General features: G+C 42.6%; 1 protein-coding gene across 5 annotated transcripts in view; it reads left to right on the top strand.

Annotated features, from left to right (window-relative positions):
• Positions 1-19175, top strand: part of SERGEF (secretion regulating guanine nucleotide exchange factor) — a 271297-nt gene that overhangs the window by 152517 nt on the left and 99605 nt on the right. For all 5 annotated transcript variants that reach the window (XM_063094497.1, XM_063094499.1, XM_063094498.1 and 2 more), the window contains one exon: positions 15880-15916. In XM_063094497.1, coding sequence (XP_062950567.1) covers positions 15880-15916 — 37 coding nt within the window. The remainder of the gene's footprint in view (positions 1-15879; positions 15917-19175) is intronic.

Raw genomic sequence — 19175 nt, 5'->3', positions numbered from 1 at the left:
ATACCAAAGTGATGTTGTGTCTGTCTTTAATGCATCATATGAAGAGGCAACTGATGCCAGTTAATCCCATTATTAGTGATACTAACTTAGATCACTTGTGAAAGATAGTGTCTGCCTCCTTTCTCCACTGTAAAGTTGTCACGTATCCTTTGTAATTAAGAAGTAATCTGTGAATAGATACTTTGAGACTATGTAAATACACTGTTCCTCTTCAGACTTTTGCCCAGTAGTTTTAACATGCATTAATGATTCTTGCCTGAATTTACTATTACTATAATAGTTGCACAATTATTTTCTAGCCCAATTATTCCTTTTACATTTATTATTTTTGGCATCCTACTATAAGGAAGAGCTTTTCCTGCTCCCCTATTATTTGTTACTCAGTATGTACTCATGGATTTTTATTCAATGGGCTGTTATCCACTGCTGTCATTATTCATGCTGATGCTCAAATGCTCTTTGGTTTAGGTAGTAGTAGCCCCTTCAAGCTTGAATTTTTAACTGAAGCCTAGATATCAAAGGAGTCCCCTCCCCACCCTGCAAAGGGACCTACAGACCCAGAGGCACCATCTGTCCTCCACCTCAAAGTCAAAGATAGAAGAACCGGTAGTCTCTCTCTGTAAAGCCAATTCCTTTTTTTTTTTTTTTTTTTTTAAAGGTATCTTTGTAAGGCTAGGTGCTTTCAGTAGCAAGCAACTGTGTTGCCTCTCTGGTGTCACCATGGCCTCCTCCACTTGGGGCTATTTCTGAGCCTACGGGTAGAGCTCCGTTGGCTCACAGGATTTCATTTGCTTGCCAAACGTGCCCAGGCTCCCAGCCCTGCTTTTCGAACAGTTTGGAAATTCTGGTTGTCACCCCAGAGCTCCACACAGATGGCAGCTGGGTTTGGGCGGAGCTCTAGCAAAGGCGGACTGAGGCGCCCATTCCGTTGCCCTGTTAACCCGGGCGGGCGGCAGGCTGCCCAGCCAGCCGGGGCTGCCCTTCTGGAGCTGCTTTGGGCACGCTTCTCCCACTGGGTGGCTGTGCCTGCCAAAGACTCGCCCTGTGGCCCGTCGCCCAGCACCCCGCCGGCCGATGCCCACTTCCTCCCCATCCCTGGTTGTCACGTGCCTCTGCACGGGCGCCCCGTTGCCATAGTATCTGCGGGCGCCCGGGCCCATTGGCGCTGGGCGGGAACCAATCAGCTGGCCCCGGCGGTCGCTGGATGGGCCCGGGCTGCAGCGGGCCCTGGCCAGTGGCGTGGGACCGGCCTCGCCCCGCTTCCTCTCCTTGGCGTCCCGGTGCTTCCTCCCCTGAGTCCTTGTCGCACCCCTGTGTTGTTTCCCACCCCACTCTTTTCTGCGCCCTGAGTTTACCCTGCTTAGAATGTTCAGAGTTAAACAGTCTGGCGGAGTTCTCCCGCGAGGTGATAGCTCCTGTGAGGATGACAGGGGACAAAACTTTGTTGCCATTTTACAGCCATTCCATCAAGAAATAGCCCTGGAGCAGCTTCTTGATCAGTCCAAAGGTGGGCGCTCCTAGTCCCAGGGAAGATGTTTGGGCTCTGTAAATCTAGAGCTCTCTCAGCTTAAGATCCATTGTAATTAGCACAGGGTTTGCCCAAAGGAAGGAGCTGGGTGGGTAGTTTATTTCCCTCCTATATGCAAAAAGGAAGGGTTAAAACTTTTGGGAGGACAGAAGGCTTGAATCTGAAGCGTCATAGAATCCTGCATCTCCACTAGCTGTAAGACACTGGGCAAGTTAAGTTACCTACCTCTCTGAGGCCCAGTTGCCTCATTTGTAAACTGGTTGTAGCAAAAGAATCGATCTCTTAGGTTTTGTATAAATGTGATAATACAGGCAAAGCTGTTAACTTTGTTAGGTGCCTGGCCATAAGCACTCAACAAGGGCCAGTCAGCTATTTTTACAGATGGTACAACTGTGCTGCTGAGAACTAAAGTAGTCACATGCAACAGTTGGCGTATATTTTCACTTTCACCTATTTTTTGATTATATATTCAATTATTCATTTATTCAACACATTAATGCATTCAGCATATATTTACTGGACATCTGCTATCAGTCTGTTCTTGCCCTGGTCCTGCTGTTTTCATAAGATCTAGCCCCCAGAGGAGTTGTGACTCTTCTCACAAGAATTGATGGAGTCTACCCTGGCGGGTGAGTGGGAGACCTTGTCCCACTGGCAGTTATAGGTTTGGAAATTGTTTTCTGCAGCTCTAGCTCCTCAGGCTCAGGACCTTGAACAGAGGAGACCTCTCTAGTATCTGTTCCCCACCCACTACGCTTGGGGAAGTGTGTCCCCCTTTTCTTGAAGGCCTCAACTAGCAAGCTGGAACTAGCTTTCTCTATAGTGGAGCTCTGTTTCCTAGGACTGACTCTGTTGTGGTCTTCCATGCTTTGCTGTGCTGGAGTTACTACTGTGCTTTTGATGCCCCCAGCATCTTCACCTTTATTCTTGTAGTGCTGTCTCCTCCTTGTCCCTACTGCATCTCAGGGCCTGTCTCCAATTGTACTGGAGCGGCCACACTGCTATCGTACTTGCTTTGGGATCATCATATACCTTCCTTGAGCCCCTTCTCTTTGTACTGGGCCCCTTCAACCCCGTGCCTTACACTTGGGCTGTGTGTGGCAGAGACACTATTGGGCAGGCAGTCTGCTGGGTGTCTGAGACACAGAGGTGGCTGACATGTGCATAGTCTGCAAATAGACATCATATGTGAGATAATGTAATATGGCGTGAAGGGAACAAAGGGAATATGTTATCTGAGGTTGAGGGTTCTGGAGTAGCAGCAGGAGGAAATGAGGCCAGAGACGTAAATGGACCTACTCATAAGGACCTTGTAAGCCATACTATGTAGCTTAGACTTTGCCCTACCAATACTGGGAGGCTTTGAAGGGTTTTATACAGGGTCATGACATGGTCAGATTTGTATGTAAGGAAGGAGGGTGGGACGCATGGCTGTGAGGGGATGGATTATCTCATTTGTTCTCTAGCAATTCTGTGAGGCAGACAAGACAGACACTGTTTTGTTTTTCTGTTTTTTCATTTTTTTGTTTTTTTAATTTTATTTTGTCGATATACATTGTGGTTGATTATTGTTGCCCCTTACCAAAACCTCCCTCCCTCCTCCCTCTCCTCCCTCCCCCCGCAACAATGTCCTTTCTGTTTGCTTGTCATATCAACTTCAAGTAATTGTGGTTGTTATATCTTCACCCCCCCCCCCCGTTTTGTGTGTGTGTGTGTGAATTTATATATTAATTTTTAGCTCCCACCAATAAGTGAGAACATGTGGTATTTCTCTTTCTGTGCCTGACTCGTTTCACTTAATATAATTCTCTCAAGGTCCATCTAAGTTGTTGCAAATGGCAGTATTTCATTCGTTTTTATAGCTGAGTAGTATTCCATTTTGTAAATGTACCACATTTTCTGTATCCACTCATCCGATGATAGACATTTGGGCTGGTTCCAACTCTTGGCTATTGTAAAGAGTGCTGCGATGAACATTGGGGAACAGGTATACTTTCGACTTGATGATTTCCATTCCTCTGGGTATATTCCCAACAGTGGGATAGCTGGGTCGTATGGTAGATCTATCTGCAATTGTTTGAGGAACCTCCATACCGTTCTCCATAGAGGCTGCACCATTTTGCAGTCCCACCAACAATGTATGAGAGTTCCTTTTTCTCCACAACCTCGCCAGCATTTATCGTTCAGAGTCTTTTGGATTTTAGCCATCCTAACTGGGGTGAGATGGTATCTCAGTGTGGTTTTGATTTGCATTTCCCGGATGCTGAGTGATGTTGAGCATTTTTTCATATGTCTGTTGGCCATTTGTATATCTTCCTTAGAGAAATGCCTACTTAGCTCTTTTGCCCATTTTTTAATTGGGTTGCTTGTTTTCTTCTTGTAAAGTTGTTTGAGTTCCTTATATATTCTTGATATTAATCCTTTGTCAGATGTATATTTTGCAAATGTTTTCTCCCACTCTGTTGGTTGTCTTTTAACTCTGTTAATTGTTTCTTTTGCTGTGCAGAAGCTTTTTAGTTTGATATAATCCCATTTGTTTATTTTTCCTTTGGTTGCCCATGCTTTTCGGGTCGTATTCATGAAGTCTGTGTCCAGTCCTATTTCCTGAAGTGTTTCTCCGATGTTTTCCGTAAGAAGTTTTATTGTTTCAGGGTGTATATTTAAATCCTTAATCCATTTTGAGTTAATTTTAGTATATGGTGAGAGGTATGGGTCTAGTTTCATTCTCCTGCATATGGATGTCCAGTTATCCCAGCACCATTTGCTGAAGAGGCAGTCCCTTCCCCAGTGAATAGGCTTGGTGCGTTTGTCAAAGATCAGATGGCAGTAAGTGTGTGGGTTGATTTCTGGATTCTCTATTCTATTCCATTGATCAATGTGTCTGTTTTTATGCCAGTACCATTCTGTTTTGGTTATTATAGCTTTGTAGTATAGCTTAAAGTCGGGTAGTGTTATGCCTCCAGCTTTATTTTTTTTGCTCAGCATTGCTTTGGCTATGCGTGGTCTTTTATTATTCCATATAAATGTCTGGATAGTTCTTTCCATTTCTGAGAAAAATGTCTTTGGAATTTTGATGGGGATTGCATTGAATTTATATATCACTTTGGGTAGTATGGACATTTTCACTATGTTGATTCTTCCAATCCAAGAGCATGGGATATCTTTCCATCTTCCTGTATCCTCTCTAATTTCTCTCAGCAGTGGTTTGTAGTTCTCATTATAGAGATTTTTCACCTCCTTGGTTAACTCAATTCCTAAGTATTTTATTTTTTTGGTGGCTATTGTAAATGGGCAGGCTTTCTTGATTTCTCGTTCTGCATGTTCACTATTGGAGAAAAGAAATGCTACTGATTTTTGTGTGTTGATTTTGTATCCTGCTACTGTGCTGAAATCATTTATCAATTCCAAGAGTTTTTTTGTAGAGGTTTTAGGCTGTTCGATATATAGGATCATGTCATCTGCAAACAGGGACAGTTTGACTTCATCTTTTCCAATCTGGATGCCCTGTATTTCCTTCTCTTCTCTTCTCTTATTGCTCGAAGACAGACACTGTTAACTACTTTTCACACCTGAGAACACTGACGTCTGAGAGTTTAACTTGCTGAAAGTCTCAGAGCTGGAAAGCAGGGGACCTAGGACTCAATTGGCCTCCTGGCTCCTGAATCTCTTTCTCCTGGGCCCATTGCCATTGTTAACAGAGTCTCCTAGAAAGCTGTATGCAGCTGGGCAGTGGTTAGATGCTGACAGGAGCAACATAAAGCAAATGGTCATTGATACAATCTCGTTGAAGGAAATTTTGTGGCCTGTGGTGTTCAGTCTCCGGACCTCTATGCTAGTGCACAGAGACAGTAAGAAGCAGAGGAGAGCTTTGGGCTTCAAGCTCTACATTGGCTTGACAAAATCCATTCATCACTGTCTCACTCATTAATTCAGAGCAGCATCTGCTGTCTGATACTGGCATTTGTCAGTGGCTTGTTTCTGGAAGCCCCTGGTCCTGAAGGCTGGTCAGCTCTGCAGTCCACAGTCCTACGGTGAACCTTGGCAGTCAGAGTCAGGCCATTTCTCTCTCTGCATTTTGTAAAATGAAATAACTAATTTTCAGAAACAAAGGTAACATGATATAAAAGTAAAGAACACTAGGTTGGAGATCAGGCAGACCTGGGTTTTAGTTTCGCCACGTAACCAGCTATGAAGGTTTTGTAATATGTATGAGCCTCCAGTCTCATTATATCTAAAATGAGCAAAGTCAAACCTACCTGAAAAGATTGTTGTGATGATTAAAATGTGATAATGATTATAAAGTGCCTTGGCATGATGCCTGGCACATATGAGTCCTTATGTTAGCTTTAATTCCTGCTCTTATTGCTGCCGCTACCACCACAGTTAAAGAATATTTGAAAAATAGAGACTAGAAGAAAAATATCTCATAATTCCACCACTGTGATGCAACTTGCCTTATAATTTATTTATGTTTCCTTCAAATCATTTTTCTCCACTACTTGTGAACATACCAGATTTTATAGCATATTATAGCCGGATGGGTTTTTCCCCTCTGAGGTGGGAACTGCATTATGTTTACTTTTTCTTATTTTTAATATTTTTTTCTGATTATAAGAATAGTATATAAAATTCAGAGAGTACAGAAAAAGGAAAGGAGAAACCATATTCATAATGCCTATATCATCCCTAGTCTAGAGGCAATCATTGTTAACATTTTGAAGTATTTCCTAAGTCTTTTTTATTCATGTTTTATTATAGAGTTGAGATCATGTTATTTTTACAATTTTATGTGATTTTTCAGTTCATGAGATCATTAATATTTTCCTATTATTTTAAGCATTATTTTCCAAGACTGCATAAAAGCCCATTAGATGACTATCATAATTTGCATAAGCATCCCACTACTGTTAGACATGTAGCTTTTCTCAATTCTTCAATCTAAGTAGCTTCTGCTACCAGACAATGGGGGGTCCATCCCTTAGAGAGCACAAAACTGCCAGAACGAGGATAGGAGGAAAAAGCTTTATTACTTACAAGTAAGAAGAACACAGGAGATCGCTCCCAAATCAGTGTCTCGCCAAACAAGGGAAAGGGGTCGTCTTATGTAGCCAAAGTTCCCGTGTGATTTCCTGCCCAAGTTCCCATTTAGGTCCTCTCATGTAAATGAAGGATACAAGCTTGTTCAATTTGGATTGGTCGACTATGGGACAAAGTTCACTGGTCAGTTCTGAAGCCACATTTACATCTGGACTCAGGAAGGGACATCAGGAAGTTGTCATACGGGCTAAACATTGAGCCCTCAACTAGTACAGGTTATAGTCCATAGATGGCTAACTGAGACTTCCTGTCGTGGCTGATCCATGACATAAAACAGGGACAGATAGGTGTGGAGATCCCAGCTTCTCCTTGGATGGAGATTTACTAAAATTCATCTGTGGAGACTGTATTTCAGTTTCAGCTGATATTTTTTGAGGGTAGTCTAGTATTTCATGGTTCATGACTTCCTGCTGCCTCCTGCAAGAACAGAAACTCAGAACAAGGGGTTATGACTGGTTCATTTCCTGTTTCGGACCTTTTTTTTTTTTTTTTTTTTTTTTTTGTGGTTTCATTTTTTTTTTTTCTTAATTTTTATTTTTTTTAAATTTTATTTTGTCGATATACATTGTAGCTGATTATTGCTCCCCATCACCAAAACCTCCCTCCCTTCTGCCTCCCCCCTCCCCCCCAACAATGTCCTTTCTGTTTGCTTGTTGTATCAACTTCAAATAATTGTGGTTGTTATATCTTCTTCCCCCCCCCCCAGTTTGTGTGTGTGTGTGTATGTGTGTGTGTGAATTTATATATTAATTTTTAGCTCCCTCCAATAAGTGAGAACATGTGGTATTTCTCTTTCTGTGCCTGACTTGTTTCACTTAATATAATTCTCTCAAGGTCCATCCATGTTGTTGCAAATGGCAGTATTTCATTCGTTTTTATAGCTGAGTAGTATTCCATTGTGTAGATGTACCACATTTTCCGTATCCACTCATCTGATGATGGGCATTTGGGCTGGTTCCAACTCTTGGCTATTGTAAAGAGTGCTGCGATGAACATTGGGGAACAGGTATACCTTCGACTTGATGATTTCCATTCCTCTGGGTATATTCCCAACAGTGGGATAGCTGGGTCGTATGGTAGATCTATTTGCAATTGTTTAAGGAACCTCCATACCATTTTCCATAGAGGCTGCACCATTTTGCAGTCCCACCAACAATGTATGAGAGTTCCTTTTTCTCCGCAGCCTCGCCAGCATTTATCGTTCATAGTCTTTTGGATTTTAGCCATCCTAACTGGGGTTAGATGGTATCTCAATGTGGTTTTGATTTGCATTTCCCGGATGCTGAGTGATGTTGAGCATTTTTTCATATGTCTGTTGGCCATTTGTATATCTTCCTTAGAGAAATGCCTACTTAGCTCTTTTGCCCATTTTTTAATTGGGTTGCTTGTTTTCTTCTTGTAAAGTTGTTTGAGTTCCTTATATATTCTGGATATTAATCCTTTGTCAGATGTATATTTTGCAAATATTTTCTCCCACTCTGTTGGTTGTCTTTTAACTCTGTTAATTGTTTCTTTTGCTGTGCAGAAGCTTTTTAGTTTGATATAATCCCATTTGTTTATTTTTCCTTTGGTTGCCCGTGCTTTTGGTGTCGTATTCATGAAGTCTGTGCCCAGTCCTATTTCCTGAAGTGTTTCTCCTATGTTTTCTTTAAGAAGTTTTATTGTCTCAGGGTGTATATTTAAATCCTTAATCCATTTTGAGTTGATTTTAGTATACGGTGAGAGGTATGGATCTAGTTTCATTCTCCTGCATATCGATATCCAGTTATCCCAGCACCACTTGCTGAAGAGGCAGTCCCTTCCCCAGTGAATAGGCTTGGTGCCTTTGTCAAAGATCAGATGGCAGTAAGTGTGTGGGTTGATTTCTGGATTCTCTATTCTATTCCATTGGTCAGTGTGTCTGTTTTTATGCCAGTACCATACTGTTTTGGTTATTATAGCTTTGTAGTATAGCTTAAAGTCAGGTAGTGTTATGCCTCCAGCTTTATTTTTTTTGCTGAGCATTGCTTTGGCTATTCGTGGTCTTTTGTTGTTCCATATAAATGTCTGAATAGTTTTTTCCATTTCTGAGAAAAATGTCTTTGGAATTTTGATGGGGATTGCATTGAATTTGTATATCACTTTGGGTAGTATGGACATTTTCACTATGTTGATTCTTCCAATCCAAGAGCATGGAATATCTTTCCATCTTCTTGTATCCTCTCTAATTTCTCTCAGCAGTGGTTTGTAGTTCTCATTATAGAGATTTTTCACCTCCTTGGTTAACTCAATTCCTAAGTATTTTATTTTTTTGGTGGCTATTGTAAATGGGCAGGCTTTCTTGATTTCTCCTTCTGCATGTTCACTATTGGAGAAAAGAAATGCTACTGATTTTTGTGTGTTGATTTTGTATCCTGCTACTGTGCTGAAATCGTTTATCAATTCCAAGAGTTTTTTTGTAGAGGTTTTAGGCTGTTCGATATATAGGATCATGTCATCTGCAAACAGGGACAGTTTGACTTCATCTTTTCCAATCTGGATGCCCTTTATTTCCTTCTCTTCTCTGATTGCTCTGGCTAGTACTTCCAACACTATGTTGAATAGGAGTGGTGAGAGTGGGCATCCTTGTCTAGTGCCTGTTCTTAAAGGAAAAGCTTTCAGCTTTTCCCCATTCAGGATGATATTGGCAGTGGGTTTGTCATATATGGCTTTAATTATGTTGAGATACTTTCCCTCTATACCTAACTTATAGAGGGTCTTTGTCATGAATGAGTGCTGAACTTTATCAAATGCTTTTTCAGCATCTATAGAGATGAACATATGGACCTTGTGTTTGAGTTTATTAATATGGTGTATCACATTTATTGATTTGCGTATGTTGAACCAACCTTGCATCCCTGGGATGAATCCCACTTGATCGTGATGAATAATTTTTCGTATGTGTTGCTGTATTCTGTTTGCTAGTATTTTAGTGAGGATTTTTGCATCTATATTCATCAAGGATATCGGCCTGTAGTTTTCTTTTTTGGTTATATCTTTACCTGGTTTTGGTATCAGGATGATGTTTGCTTCATAGAATGAGTTTGGGAGATTTGCGTCCGTTTCAATCTTTTGGAATAGTTTGTAAAGAATCGGTGTCAATTCCTCTTTGAATGTTTGGTAAAATTCTGCTGTGAATCCATCTGGTCCTGGGCTTTTCTTTGTTGGGAGCCTTCTGATAACAGCTTCAATCTCCTTTATTGTTATTGGTCTGTTCAAATTTTCTACGTCTTCACGGTTCAGTTTTGGGAGCTTGTGTGTGTCCAGAAATTTATCCATTTCCTCCAGATTTTCAAATTTGTTGGCGTATAGTTGTTTGTAGTAGTCTCGAATGATGCCTTGTATTTCAGATGAATCAGTTGTAATATCGCCTTTTTCGTTTCTAACTTTTGTTATTTGAGTCTTCTCTTTTTTTTGTTAGCCATGCTAATGGTTTGTCAATTTTATTTATCTTTTCAAAAAACCAACTTTTTGATTCGTTGATCTTTTGAATTGTTTTTTGGTTTTCAATTTCATTCAGTTCTGCTCTGATCTTAATGATTTCTTTCCGTCTGCTAACTTTAGGATTGGATTGTTCTTGTTTTTCTAGTTCTTTAAGGTGAAGTGTTAGGTTGTTCACTTGCCATCTTTCCATTCTTCTGAAGTGAGCATTTAATGCAATAAATTTTCCCCTCAATACTGCTTTTGCAGTATCCCACTGGTTTTGGTATGATGTATCATTGTTTTCATTAGTTTCAATAAACTTTTTGATTTCCTGCTTGATTTCTTCTTGGACCCATATGTCATTAAGTAGAATGCTGTTTAATTTCCATGTGTTTGTATAGTTTCCAGAGTTTTGTTTGTTATTAATTTCTAGTTTTAATCCATTGTGGTCTGAGAAGATACATGGGATAATTCCAATTTTTTTGAATTTATTGAGACCTGATTTGTGACCTAATATGTGATCTATCCTGGAGAATGATCCATGTGCTGATGAGAAGAATGAATATTCTGAGGTTGTTGGGTGGAATGTTCTGTAGATATCTGCCAATTCCAATTGGTCTAGAGTCTTGTTTAGATCTTGTGTTTCTCTACTGATTCTTTGCCTAGATGATCTGTCTAATATTGACAGTGGGGTATTCAGGTCCCCTGCTATTATGGTATTAGTGTCTGTTTCCTTCTTTAGGTCTAATAGAGTTTGTTTTATAAATCTGGCTGCTCCAACATTGGGTGCGTACATATTTATGATTGTTATGTCTTCTTGATGGATCAGTCCTTTTATCATTAAGTAGTGTCCCTCATTGTCTCTTTTTATGGTTTTTAGTTTAAAGTCTATTTTGTCAGATATAAGAATAGCCACTCCAGCTCGTTTTTCTTTTCTGTTTGCATGGTAAATCTTTTTCCATCCTTTCACTCTTAGTCTGTGTGAATCTTTATGGGTGAGGTGGGTCTCTTGTAGGCAGCATATAGTTGGGTCCTGCTTTTTGATCCAGTCAGCCAGTCTGTGTCTTTTAATTGGGGAATTTAAGCCTTTTACATTAAGAGTTGTTATTGAAAGGTGTTGATTTATTCCTAGCATTTTATTGGTTGTTTGGTTGTCTTAGGTGTCTTTTGTTCCTTGCTTTCTGATTTACTGTTTGGTTTCTTTGTTTGTTGGTTCCTTAGGTTGTAGATAGTGTTTTTGTTAGCTTGTTTTCTCTTCATGAATGCCATTTTTATTGTACTAGCGGGTTTAGATTTTTCTTAGGTTTTTATGGCAGTGGTAGTTATTTTTCAGGAACCAAACCCAGTACTCCCTTGAGGATTTCTTGTAAGGGTGGTCGTGTGGTAGTGAATTCCCGCAGTTTTTGTTTGTCTGAGAAATATACTATTTGCCCCTCATTTCGGGAGGATAGCCTTGCAGGGTAGAGTATTCTTGGCTGGCAATATTTGTCTTTTAGTATTTTGAAAATATCATCCCATTCCTTTCTAGCTTTTAGGGTTTGTGATGAAAAGTCTGATGTTAACCTGATTGGGGCTCCCTTATAGGTGATTTGACGCTTCTCTCTTGCAGCTTTTAAGATTCTCTCTTTGTCTCTGAGTTTTGCCAATTTGACTATGACATGTCTTGGAGAAGGCCTTTTTAGGTTGAATACGTTTGGAGATCGTTGAACTTCTTGGATCTGAAGATCTGTGATTTTTCCCATACCTGGGAAGTTTTCTGCCACTATTTTGTTGAATATGTTTTCAATGGAATCTCCATTTTCCTCCCCTTCTGGAATACCCATGACTCGGATATTTGAGCGCTTGAGGTTGTCTGATATCTCTCTCAGATTTTCTTCCATGTCCTTGATTCTTTTTTCTTTCTTTTTGTCTGCTTGTGTTATTTCAAACAGCCCATCTTCAAGTTCAGAGGTTCTCTCTTCAACTTCGACAAGCCTGCTGGTTAAACTCTCCGTTGTGTTTTTTATTTCGCTGAATAACTTCTTCAGTTCAGCAAGTTCTGCTACATTTTTTTTCAGGACATTGATTTCCTTGTATATTTCCTCTTTCAGATCCTGTATACTTTTCCTCATTTCATCATGATGTCTAGCTGAGTTTTCTTGTATCTCATTCAGTTTCCTTAGAATTATCACTCGAAATTCCTTGTCAGTTATTTCAAGGGCTTCTTGTTCTATAGGATCTAGAGTATGAGATTTATTAACTTTTGGTGGTGTACTTTCTTGATTTTTTGTATTTCTGGTATCTTTTTTTTGGTGTTTATTCATTGTGGCAGGGGGTTTCACAGTCCACCGGTTTGAGACTAATGACTAACTAGGATGTTGCTGTGGTTGCCAATTTGGTATGGCTCCCGCCGTGACTGCTCAGTTGGCCTCTAGTGTCTTGTGTGTGTGGTTGCCTCGGGTCTTGGGCTTCTCCGGGGATCCACCTTTCTGGTCAGCTTGTACTCTGCTGGGCTGGTGGATCACGTACCACAGGGTGTGTGATCTCTGTTGAGCTTTCACTTTCTGTACAGGACTTCTCCCCGTTCCGTGTGCTCTGGCCCAAGCTGTTAGATCGTGCAGTGGCGACCCCACCGGGTGTGTGGTTTCTGTCGAGTCTCCGCCTCCCTGGCCGCACGTCTCCCCCCTCTGTGCACACTGTGCTGGGCTGGGGTGTGTCTTCTGCACCCCTCGTCTATCAGCTGGGCCTTCAAGACCCTGCTCAGCACTGCCTCGCCCAGGAAGTCTACCAGGTTTCTGCTAGGCACAGACGACCGGTCTCTCTGGGTGCCTTTGTAGCACTGTGTAGATCTTTCTCGGGTCTTGTTCACCTTTGTATCCCCCCGGTATAAACCGAGTCTAGTGCCCGCCTGCAGCCTGCTCTCCGGCAGGTTCAAGCGGACCTGGGAACTCTCCTACCACACTATTCCCAACCAGAAATTCGTTAGGCTTTTTTCCAAACTGGTGGTCGCAGAGATGGTATCTGCCTCCCAGTAACAGGAAGTTTACCGGGGCCGGAGTCCAGGGTGTGGTGGAGTGACAGTCGGCCCGCCCGTACTTCCTAGCCCTCCCAACACTGGTCGGGACGCCCCACACCCCCAGCCCCGCCAGAGAACCGCGGAGGGAGTGGGAGAGGAGGCCGGCCCGCAGGGTCCGGAAAGCCCCGCGCCAGGCCAAGCAAATGGGCTCAGTGATGGCCGAGCAGGGCGGAGCTGCCCGCACCTGGGAAAATGGAGGCAGCACCGGGGCAGTGAGTGGCCTGGTGGTGCAGGCGGGAGCCGCGTGGGCATCCACCCCCCGAACAGAGCTGTGCCAGGGATCACTCACAGTGCTGTGCCAGGTCGGGCGCTCGCTCTGTCTCTGGTTTGTTGCCTTCCGTGTTCTCGGCGCTGCCGCCTCGGGCTGTTCAGTCGCGGCGCCGCTCGGGCGCTCCCAGGAATCTTCTTTAATGCCGGCCTGAAACCTCAAATCCTGAATAGGGCAGCTGGCCGCCTTCAGTGCGGCCCCAGCCTCCGGGATCCTGGCTGCATCCACAGCAGCCCTGGCGCCGTGTTCCCTGTTTCAAGACTCGCTTTTGCAGCTAAGAATCAGTTCTTTTCCTGCTCCACACTTCAAAGCTGTTGCCTGTAAATGAGGCAGCCTCTCCTGCCGGGGGCAAAGTGGCGTTGAGCCCCCACGACCGGCCAGCAGCAGCAGTCCTCCCTTAAGAGATGGCCAGAGGAAGGTCCACAAGTTTCCCGGCTGCCTGAGGCCCAGTGGCCACCTTTTCCACCTCAGCTACTCCGCGCCAGCCGTCGCAGCCGCCGCCATCTTGAAACTCCTGTTTTGGACCTTTTAGCTGCAGTGAGAGCCTGGGATTTTAGGAGACCCTGGACCCTAGATTATACTTTCTGTAACAGAACCTAGGGAACCACCCTCAGTACAACCAGGAAGCATGTAATAAACTTATGCTGTGTGTATGGCCCTGGGCAAGGCATGATGGGAGCCCTCAGGTAAGTCAGACACAGAGCCAGCCTCAAAGGAGCTCAGAGACTAGACAACCTGGAAATATCTGCTTGGCATAGAATATACAGGTGTGTCTTTGCCAGATGCTGTCAGGGAGTCCACATAAGTGTGAATAGCCCACTTCCCTGTGGAAGCTGGGATCTAGGAAGCACAGGTTTTACACAGGAAAAAGCCTAGGGGGCCTTGCTGCCCCTTCTCACCTACCAGTATGCTGATTGAACTCCAGCACTCAAATGCCTTTTGAGCCTGTTGTCTTAACTGTCGGGGGCTTGTGCAAAGAAGCTTTGAATATTACTTCCACATGTTTTTCGCTGGGAAAGAGTGAAAAGTATCAGGAAAGGAACTTGTATGAGAATCAGGAGAATCAGAGTGGCTCTAGTGTTAGTTTTGACACAGACTTGCTCTGGGACCTGAAGCAAGTTATTTCCCCTTCCCAACCCTTGGTTTTCTCCTTGTTATGTAGATGATCTCCTGGGCCCTTCCAGCATTAACATTCCATAGTATCTGAAGTCTTCCTCTTTCCAGGAGCTAAGGTGAGCATCCTGATAAATGTCACAGTACGCTTACAGAGTTTAGAGTTCCTCTTAATTAGAACCTGGGGAACCATTTATGCTTTTGTATCCCCAGGCACTTCCTCCTGGTAGTGCTGGGGACATGGGGAGACTGAAAGGCAATTGAAGTGTCTCTCACTGTTTGGAAACACTGGATTCAGAACCCCAAATGATGGTCTTTTGCCTATTAGGTATTTGTTCTTTTATGTACTTTGATCCTCCATTCATTCTCTCATTTAGCAGATGTAAACTTAATTCCCAGGCCTTGTGCAATCCATCTGTGCAAACAGAGGTGAATGAGACTCAGCCCTGATCTCAAGATGCATGTAGTCTAGTGAGGAGACAGGAAAAAAATGTTAAAAGGCAGCAGTGTGGTTGCTACAATGAGGGTACATATAAGAGCATAATGACAGGAGTGCCTGGGTCTGCCTAGAAGAACAGCTCAGTAGATGCTTTGAGATTTTAAAGGATAAATAGAAATTTTTTAGGTAGACAGCAGAGGAGAGAAAGGCAGTAGGCATTCTGAGTAGAGGAACAAGCATGTACGAAGGCCTGGGAGTGTGAGAGAACATGACATGTTCAAAGAACTTCAGATAGTTTGTATTGGCTGGAAGGTGAAAGGGAGAGTGGGCAGATGAGGACAGGTCAAGCATTTCCTCAGACCAGTCTATTTTACCACTGAATTCTTTGCTCATTCTGTCAGTCCAGATGAGAGTGATGGTCTTTTCAGTTAAGTTTTCAAAAACTGTTATCTTTATTGCCTTATCCTTCTATTTTTAAAGTAACATATGCTCATTATAAAAAGTTTGAAAATACAAAAAAGTAGAAAGAAAGGATTTTAAAATGTAATTCATGATCTCACTGGCTAAAGACAACTTTTTAAATATTTTGGTGTATTTTCCTTTTCCTTTTTTTTTTTATTTTGGCAGCTGACCTGTGTGGAGATCTGAACCCTTGACCTTGGTGTTATAACACTGTGCTCTAACCAGCTGAGCTAACCAGCCAGCTCTTGGTGTATTTTCACTCAATGTCTTTTCATATTCTCTTTTTATGTGGCTGTGAATGTGTTGTAATTATAGTCTTAACCTTTGTAGATGGTACTCCTTTCTACTTCCTTTCTAAAATTTGCCAAAGATGGATGTTAGTATAATTATAAAATAACTACGATCATAAAATATACTAGCTGAAATATCTATACATTTTCTTTTTCTAATGTGACTTATTTTCTTTCTTTTTACAGGTCTCTTGTGGCTCAGAACATAATTTGGCAATAATTGGTAAGTAATTTTTATACTGATAACTGTGTTTATTTTGAAGATTATATGGCAGAATTGGAGAAGGTTCTTGGTTAACCAAAAGCCAAAGTGTGTGTGTGCGTGTGCATGTATGTGTGTGTTGGGGAAGATTTGGGGAAATGGAAGTCTTTGGTTGACCAAAGATTTACTAAGAAATCCCTTTTCTGAAAGCATCAATCCATATTACTGATCATCTTTTTAAGGTGCCTGAGCTGGCCTGCCTGCCTCAGGAAATGGCATTTGAGGATATTAAAGAACTCACAGGCTTGAGGCATCATGTGTAAAAAGCTAGACATAAAAAGGAAAAGTGGATTGGACTGCTTCTCGTTTTTTGAATAAATCCCTTATACCAAGTTCTTTCCTCTTGGTTTGGCTCTTTCTTTGGAAATATGGGGCTCTGCTCACTACCCTCACTGCCTTGTTTTTAGTGGTACTCAGGAACTCCCAGTTGGACCCAAACTTTTGGTTAACTGAGGCTTCCTCTTAGGTGGCTCTGGATAACCAAAGTTGAACGTTTTCATAATTAGACTTAAAAGTAATTCATTCAAGAAGTCTTCTCATTACTTCTTTAAGTCGATTCATTCTCCATCTCACAGTACATTAAATAGACTAAAATGAAGGGCCAGACTGCCTGGGTCCAATACAGATTTCCACTTACTAACGGTGTCACCTTGGACAAGGTGTTTAACCCCTCTATGCCTCATTTTCCTCATCTTTAAAATGAGGAGGGCAATAGTATTTACCTCATAGGGTAGTTGTGAAGGTTAAGTGAGTTAATATACATAAAGCGTGTAGAATGGTGCTTAGATCCTAGTAAGGCTTTAGAAATGTTAGTTGTTATTACCTGATATTATTAGCTCGAGTAATTGCTCTCCTTTGGGCTTTAGGTCCCCCACCTGTAAAATGGAAGGCTTAAAACAGAAAACCCAAGTTTCCCTCCAGCTCTGATATTTTAGGACTCTATTACAGCCCCACCACTGCCTGCCTTTTGTCGGTGATTTTTGTTCTTGTCTGCTTCTCTCTCCTAGCCTCTGACTCTAAATTTCTGAAGGGCAAGGTCCCTGTGTTTTCCTCCTGTTTTTTTGCCTATTCACTACACCCAGAACAGTGCCTGGCTCTCAGCAGAGACTCAAGCACTCTTTTCTGAATTGAGCTAAGCTGGCTCAGCTGCCTGGGGTGGTGGTAGTTTGAAGCACTGCTTTGCAGGCCTGAATGTGATGTGCAAAGATGCAGAACCAAGGACAGCAGAGAACGAAGGTTGTCAGCCAGCAGAATGGGTGGGGAGTAATAGGGGCTGGAGTCAGAGAACAAGCTAGAAAGTGTAACAGCAAACCTGTATGCTTTGCAGCAGTACCAGGTACTTTATACCGGAACTGCGCCAGCCTGGGTGTAATTAAAACAAGCTAATCAAAGAATCAAAGGTGGTGCCTAGAATGTTGCACTGCTTCTGCTGTCACCGGACTGGGAGAGGTTGGCTTCCTCTGGGACCAGCACAGATGAGAAGATTTCAGGAAATCTAAATACGTGAAAGCACATAGTCCAGATGAAGGAGGGGGCCAGAGCTAGCAGAGCAGCTGGCTGAGCTAACATAGGCAGCCTGGGGCTGTAGAAAGAGCAGAGACTCTGCAGGCAGACAGCCGTAGTTCAAACCGGCTCCATTTCTATGTGAGCTTCCATTTCCCTCCTGTCTATGTAATGGGGATAATTATCCTACCTTGCAGGATTGTTGTGAAGATAGGTGAGATAATATATGTAAAATGCCTGGCATATATATATTCCATTTGTTTCTCATTTCCCTTGGTAGGGGTTGGGTAGGAGAGAATCACTTATTACTATAACTATTCTAGTGAAGTATGTCTTTGTTGGGAGAGAGAAATGATGGCATACTACCAAGGTGAGTCCAGTGCTATGCAAGTGAGAAGGCTGTTAGGGGCAGTGGGAGAACAGGGCATGCTGGTGAGCTTCTTGAGGGCAGACTTGTTATTTTCCATTTTGTCCCCAGTGCCCAATGCCTGGCTCATAGTCTGTAGAATGATGAATGAATGGTTCCAGAGTCAGGAAAGGTGGGTCTAGTCAAGGCTCTGGGCATGTCTACCTCCCTGCGAGCTGGGAGCCAGAGGCTCCCTACCACTGGAGGGTGCAAGCTTTGTGACAGGAAGCAACAAGAAGCCTCCTGTTAGCCCTGGCAGGAAGCTGGCAAGAGGGAGACAAGCTGGAGGAGAAGAGTTCCTGCCATCTTAAAGCCATGTTTCTCCCAGCCAGCACCTCATCTCTACTCTGCTGCCATTGCCACTTTAGGTGGATTTTCCTGCCTTTAGTTTCATTCCATGAGTTCTAGCCCTTCAGTGCCTGATGCCATGTTCCACACGTGATAGGCATGAAATACCTATATAATAGTGGAATATAGTGAAGCCAAACTTTGCTCAAGGGTAAATGCAGCCTTAATGTCTAATGAATGTGCGACAGATAAATCGAACTAGAAAGGGAGGTGAAAAGAGAAGGGTGAAAGGACTTGAAAACCTGTTCTCTCTTAGGAAATAGCAAAACTCCACAAAGTATATCTGTTGTGCCTTTTTTATAGAGAAGGAAACTGAGACTTAGAGGTGAAATGGGTTAAACAGGTTTCCCAGGGATAAGTAACAGTAAGTGGTAGAGCTCTCTGCCTGGCTTTCAAGACTGCTCTTTCCACTATATCATATCCTGTGACCTGAAGCAGTATGGGTAGTGGTTAAGAAGAGCACAGGTACTGGGGTCAGATTGCATGGATTCAAATCCTGACTCCTCCACTTATAAGCTGTGTGACCTTGTGTAAGTGGCTGAACCTCTCTGTGTCTTGATCACCTCATCAGGGATATCATATAATCAATCTCATAGGATTGTTTTGTAAAGTGCCTGGCACAAAAGTAAAGGCTCAATAAATGTTAGCTGCAATTATTATTATCATTATTGTTATTGTTATATATTAAGATCTCAAGGAAGGAAGTAATTGTAAAATGACTACAAAAAGGCCTGATGCTCAGAGTGGGAATCTGAGAAGTTAGAGAGGGAACCATCTTTCCCATCTTGGATGTCAGGGTCCAGGGCAAGATCTTAGCGTAGCTGCAGAATGGATTTGTAAACTGGGGCCTAGTGTCCCATTCTGGGGGATAGGGACATCTCAGCAGCCCTGGGAACAGTGCTAGTCCTGATTTATTCCAGGTCAGGATTCTGCTATCCACCATCCCAGAAAGGGACTCAGGCC

Source organism: Cynocephalus volans, chromosome 4 (genome assembly GCF_027409185.1).
Source record: "Cynocephalus volans isolate mCynVol1 chromosome 4, mCynVol1.pri, whole genome shotgun sequence".
In the NCBI taxonomy this organism is placed as follows: Eukaryota; Metazoa; Chordata; class Mammalia; order Dermoptera; family Cynocephalidae; genus Cynocephalus; species Cynocephalus volans.
The sequence above is the reverse complement of the archived record's forward strand: the minus strand, read 5'-3'. Positions and strand labels throughout refer to the sequence as shown.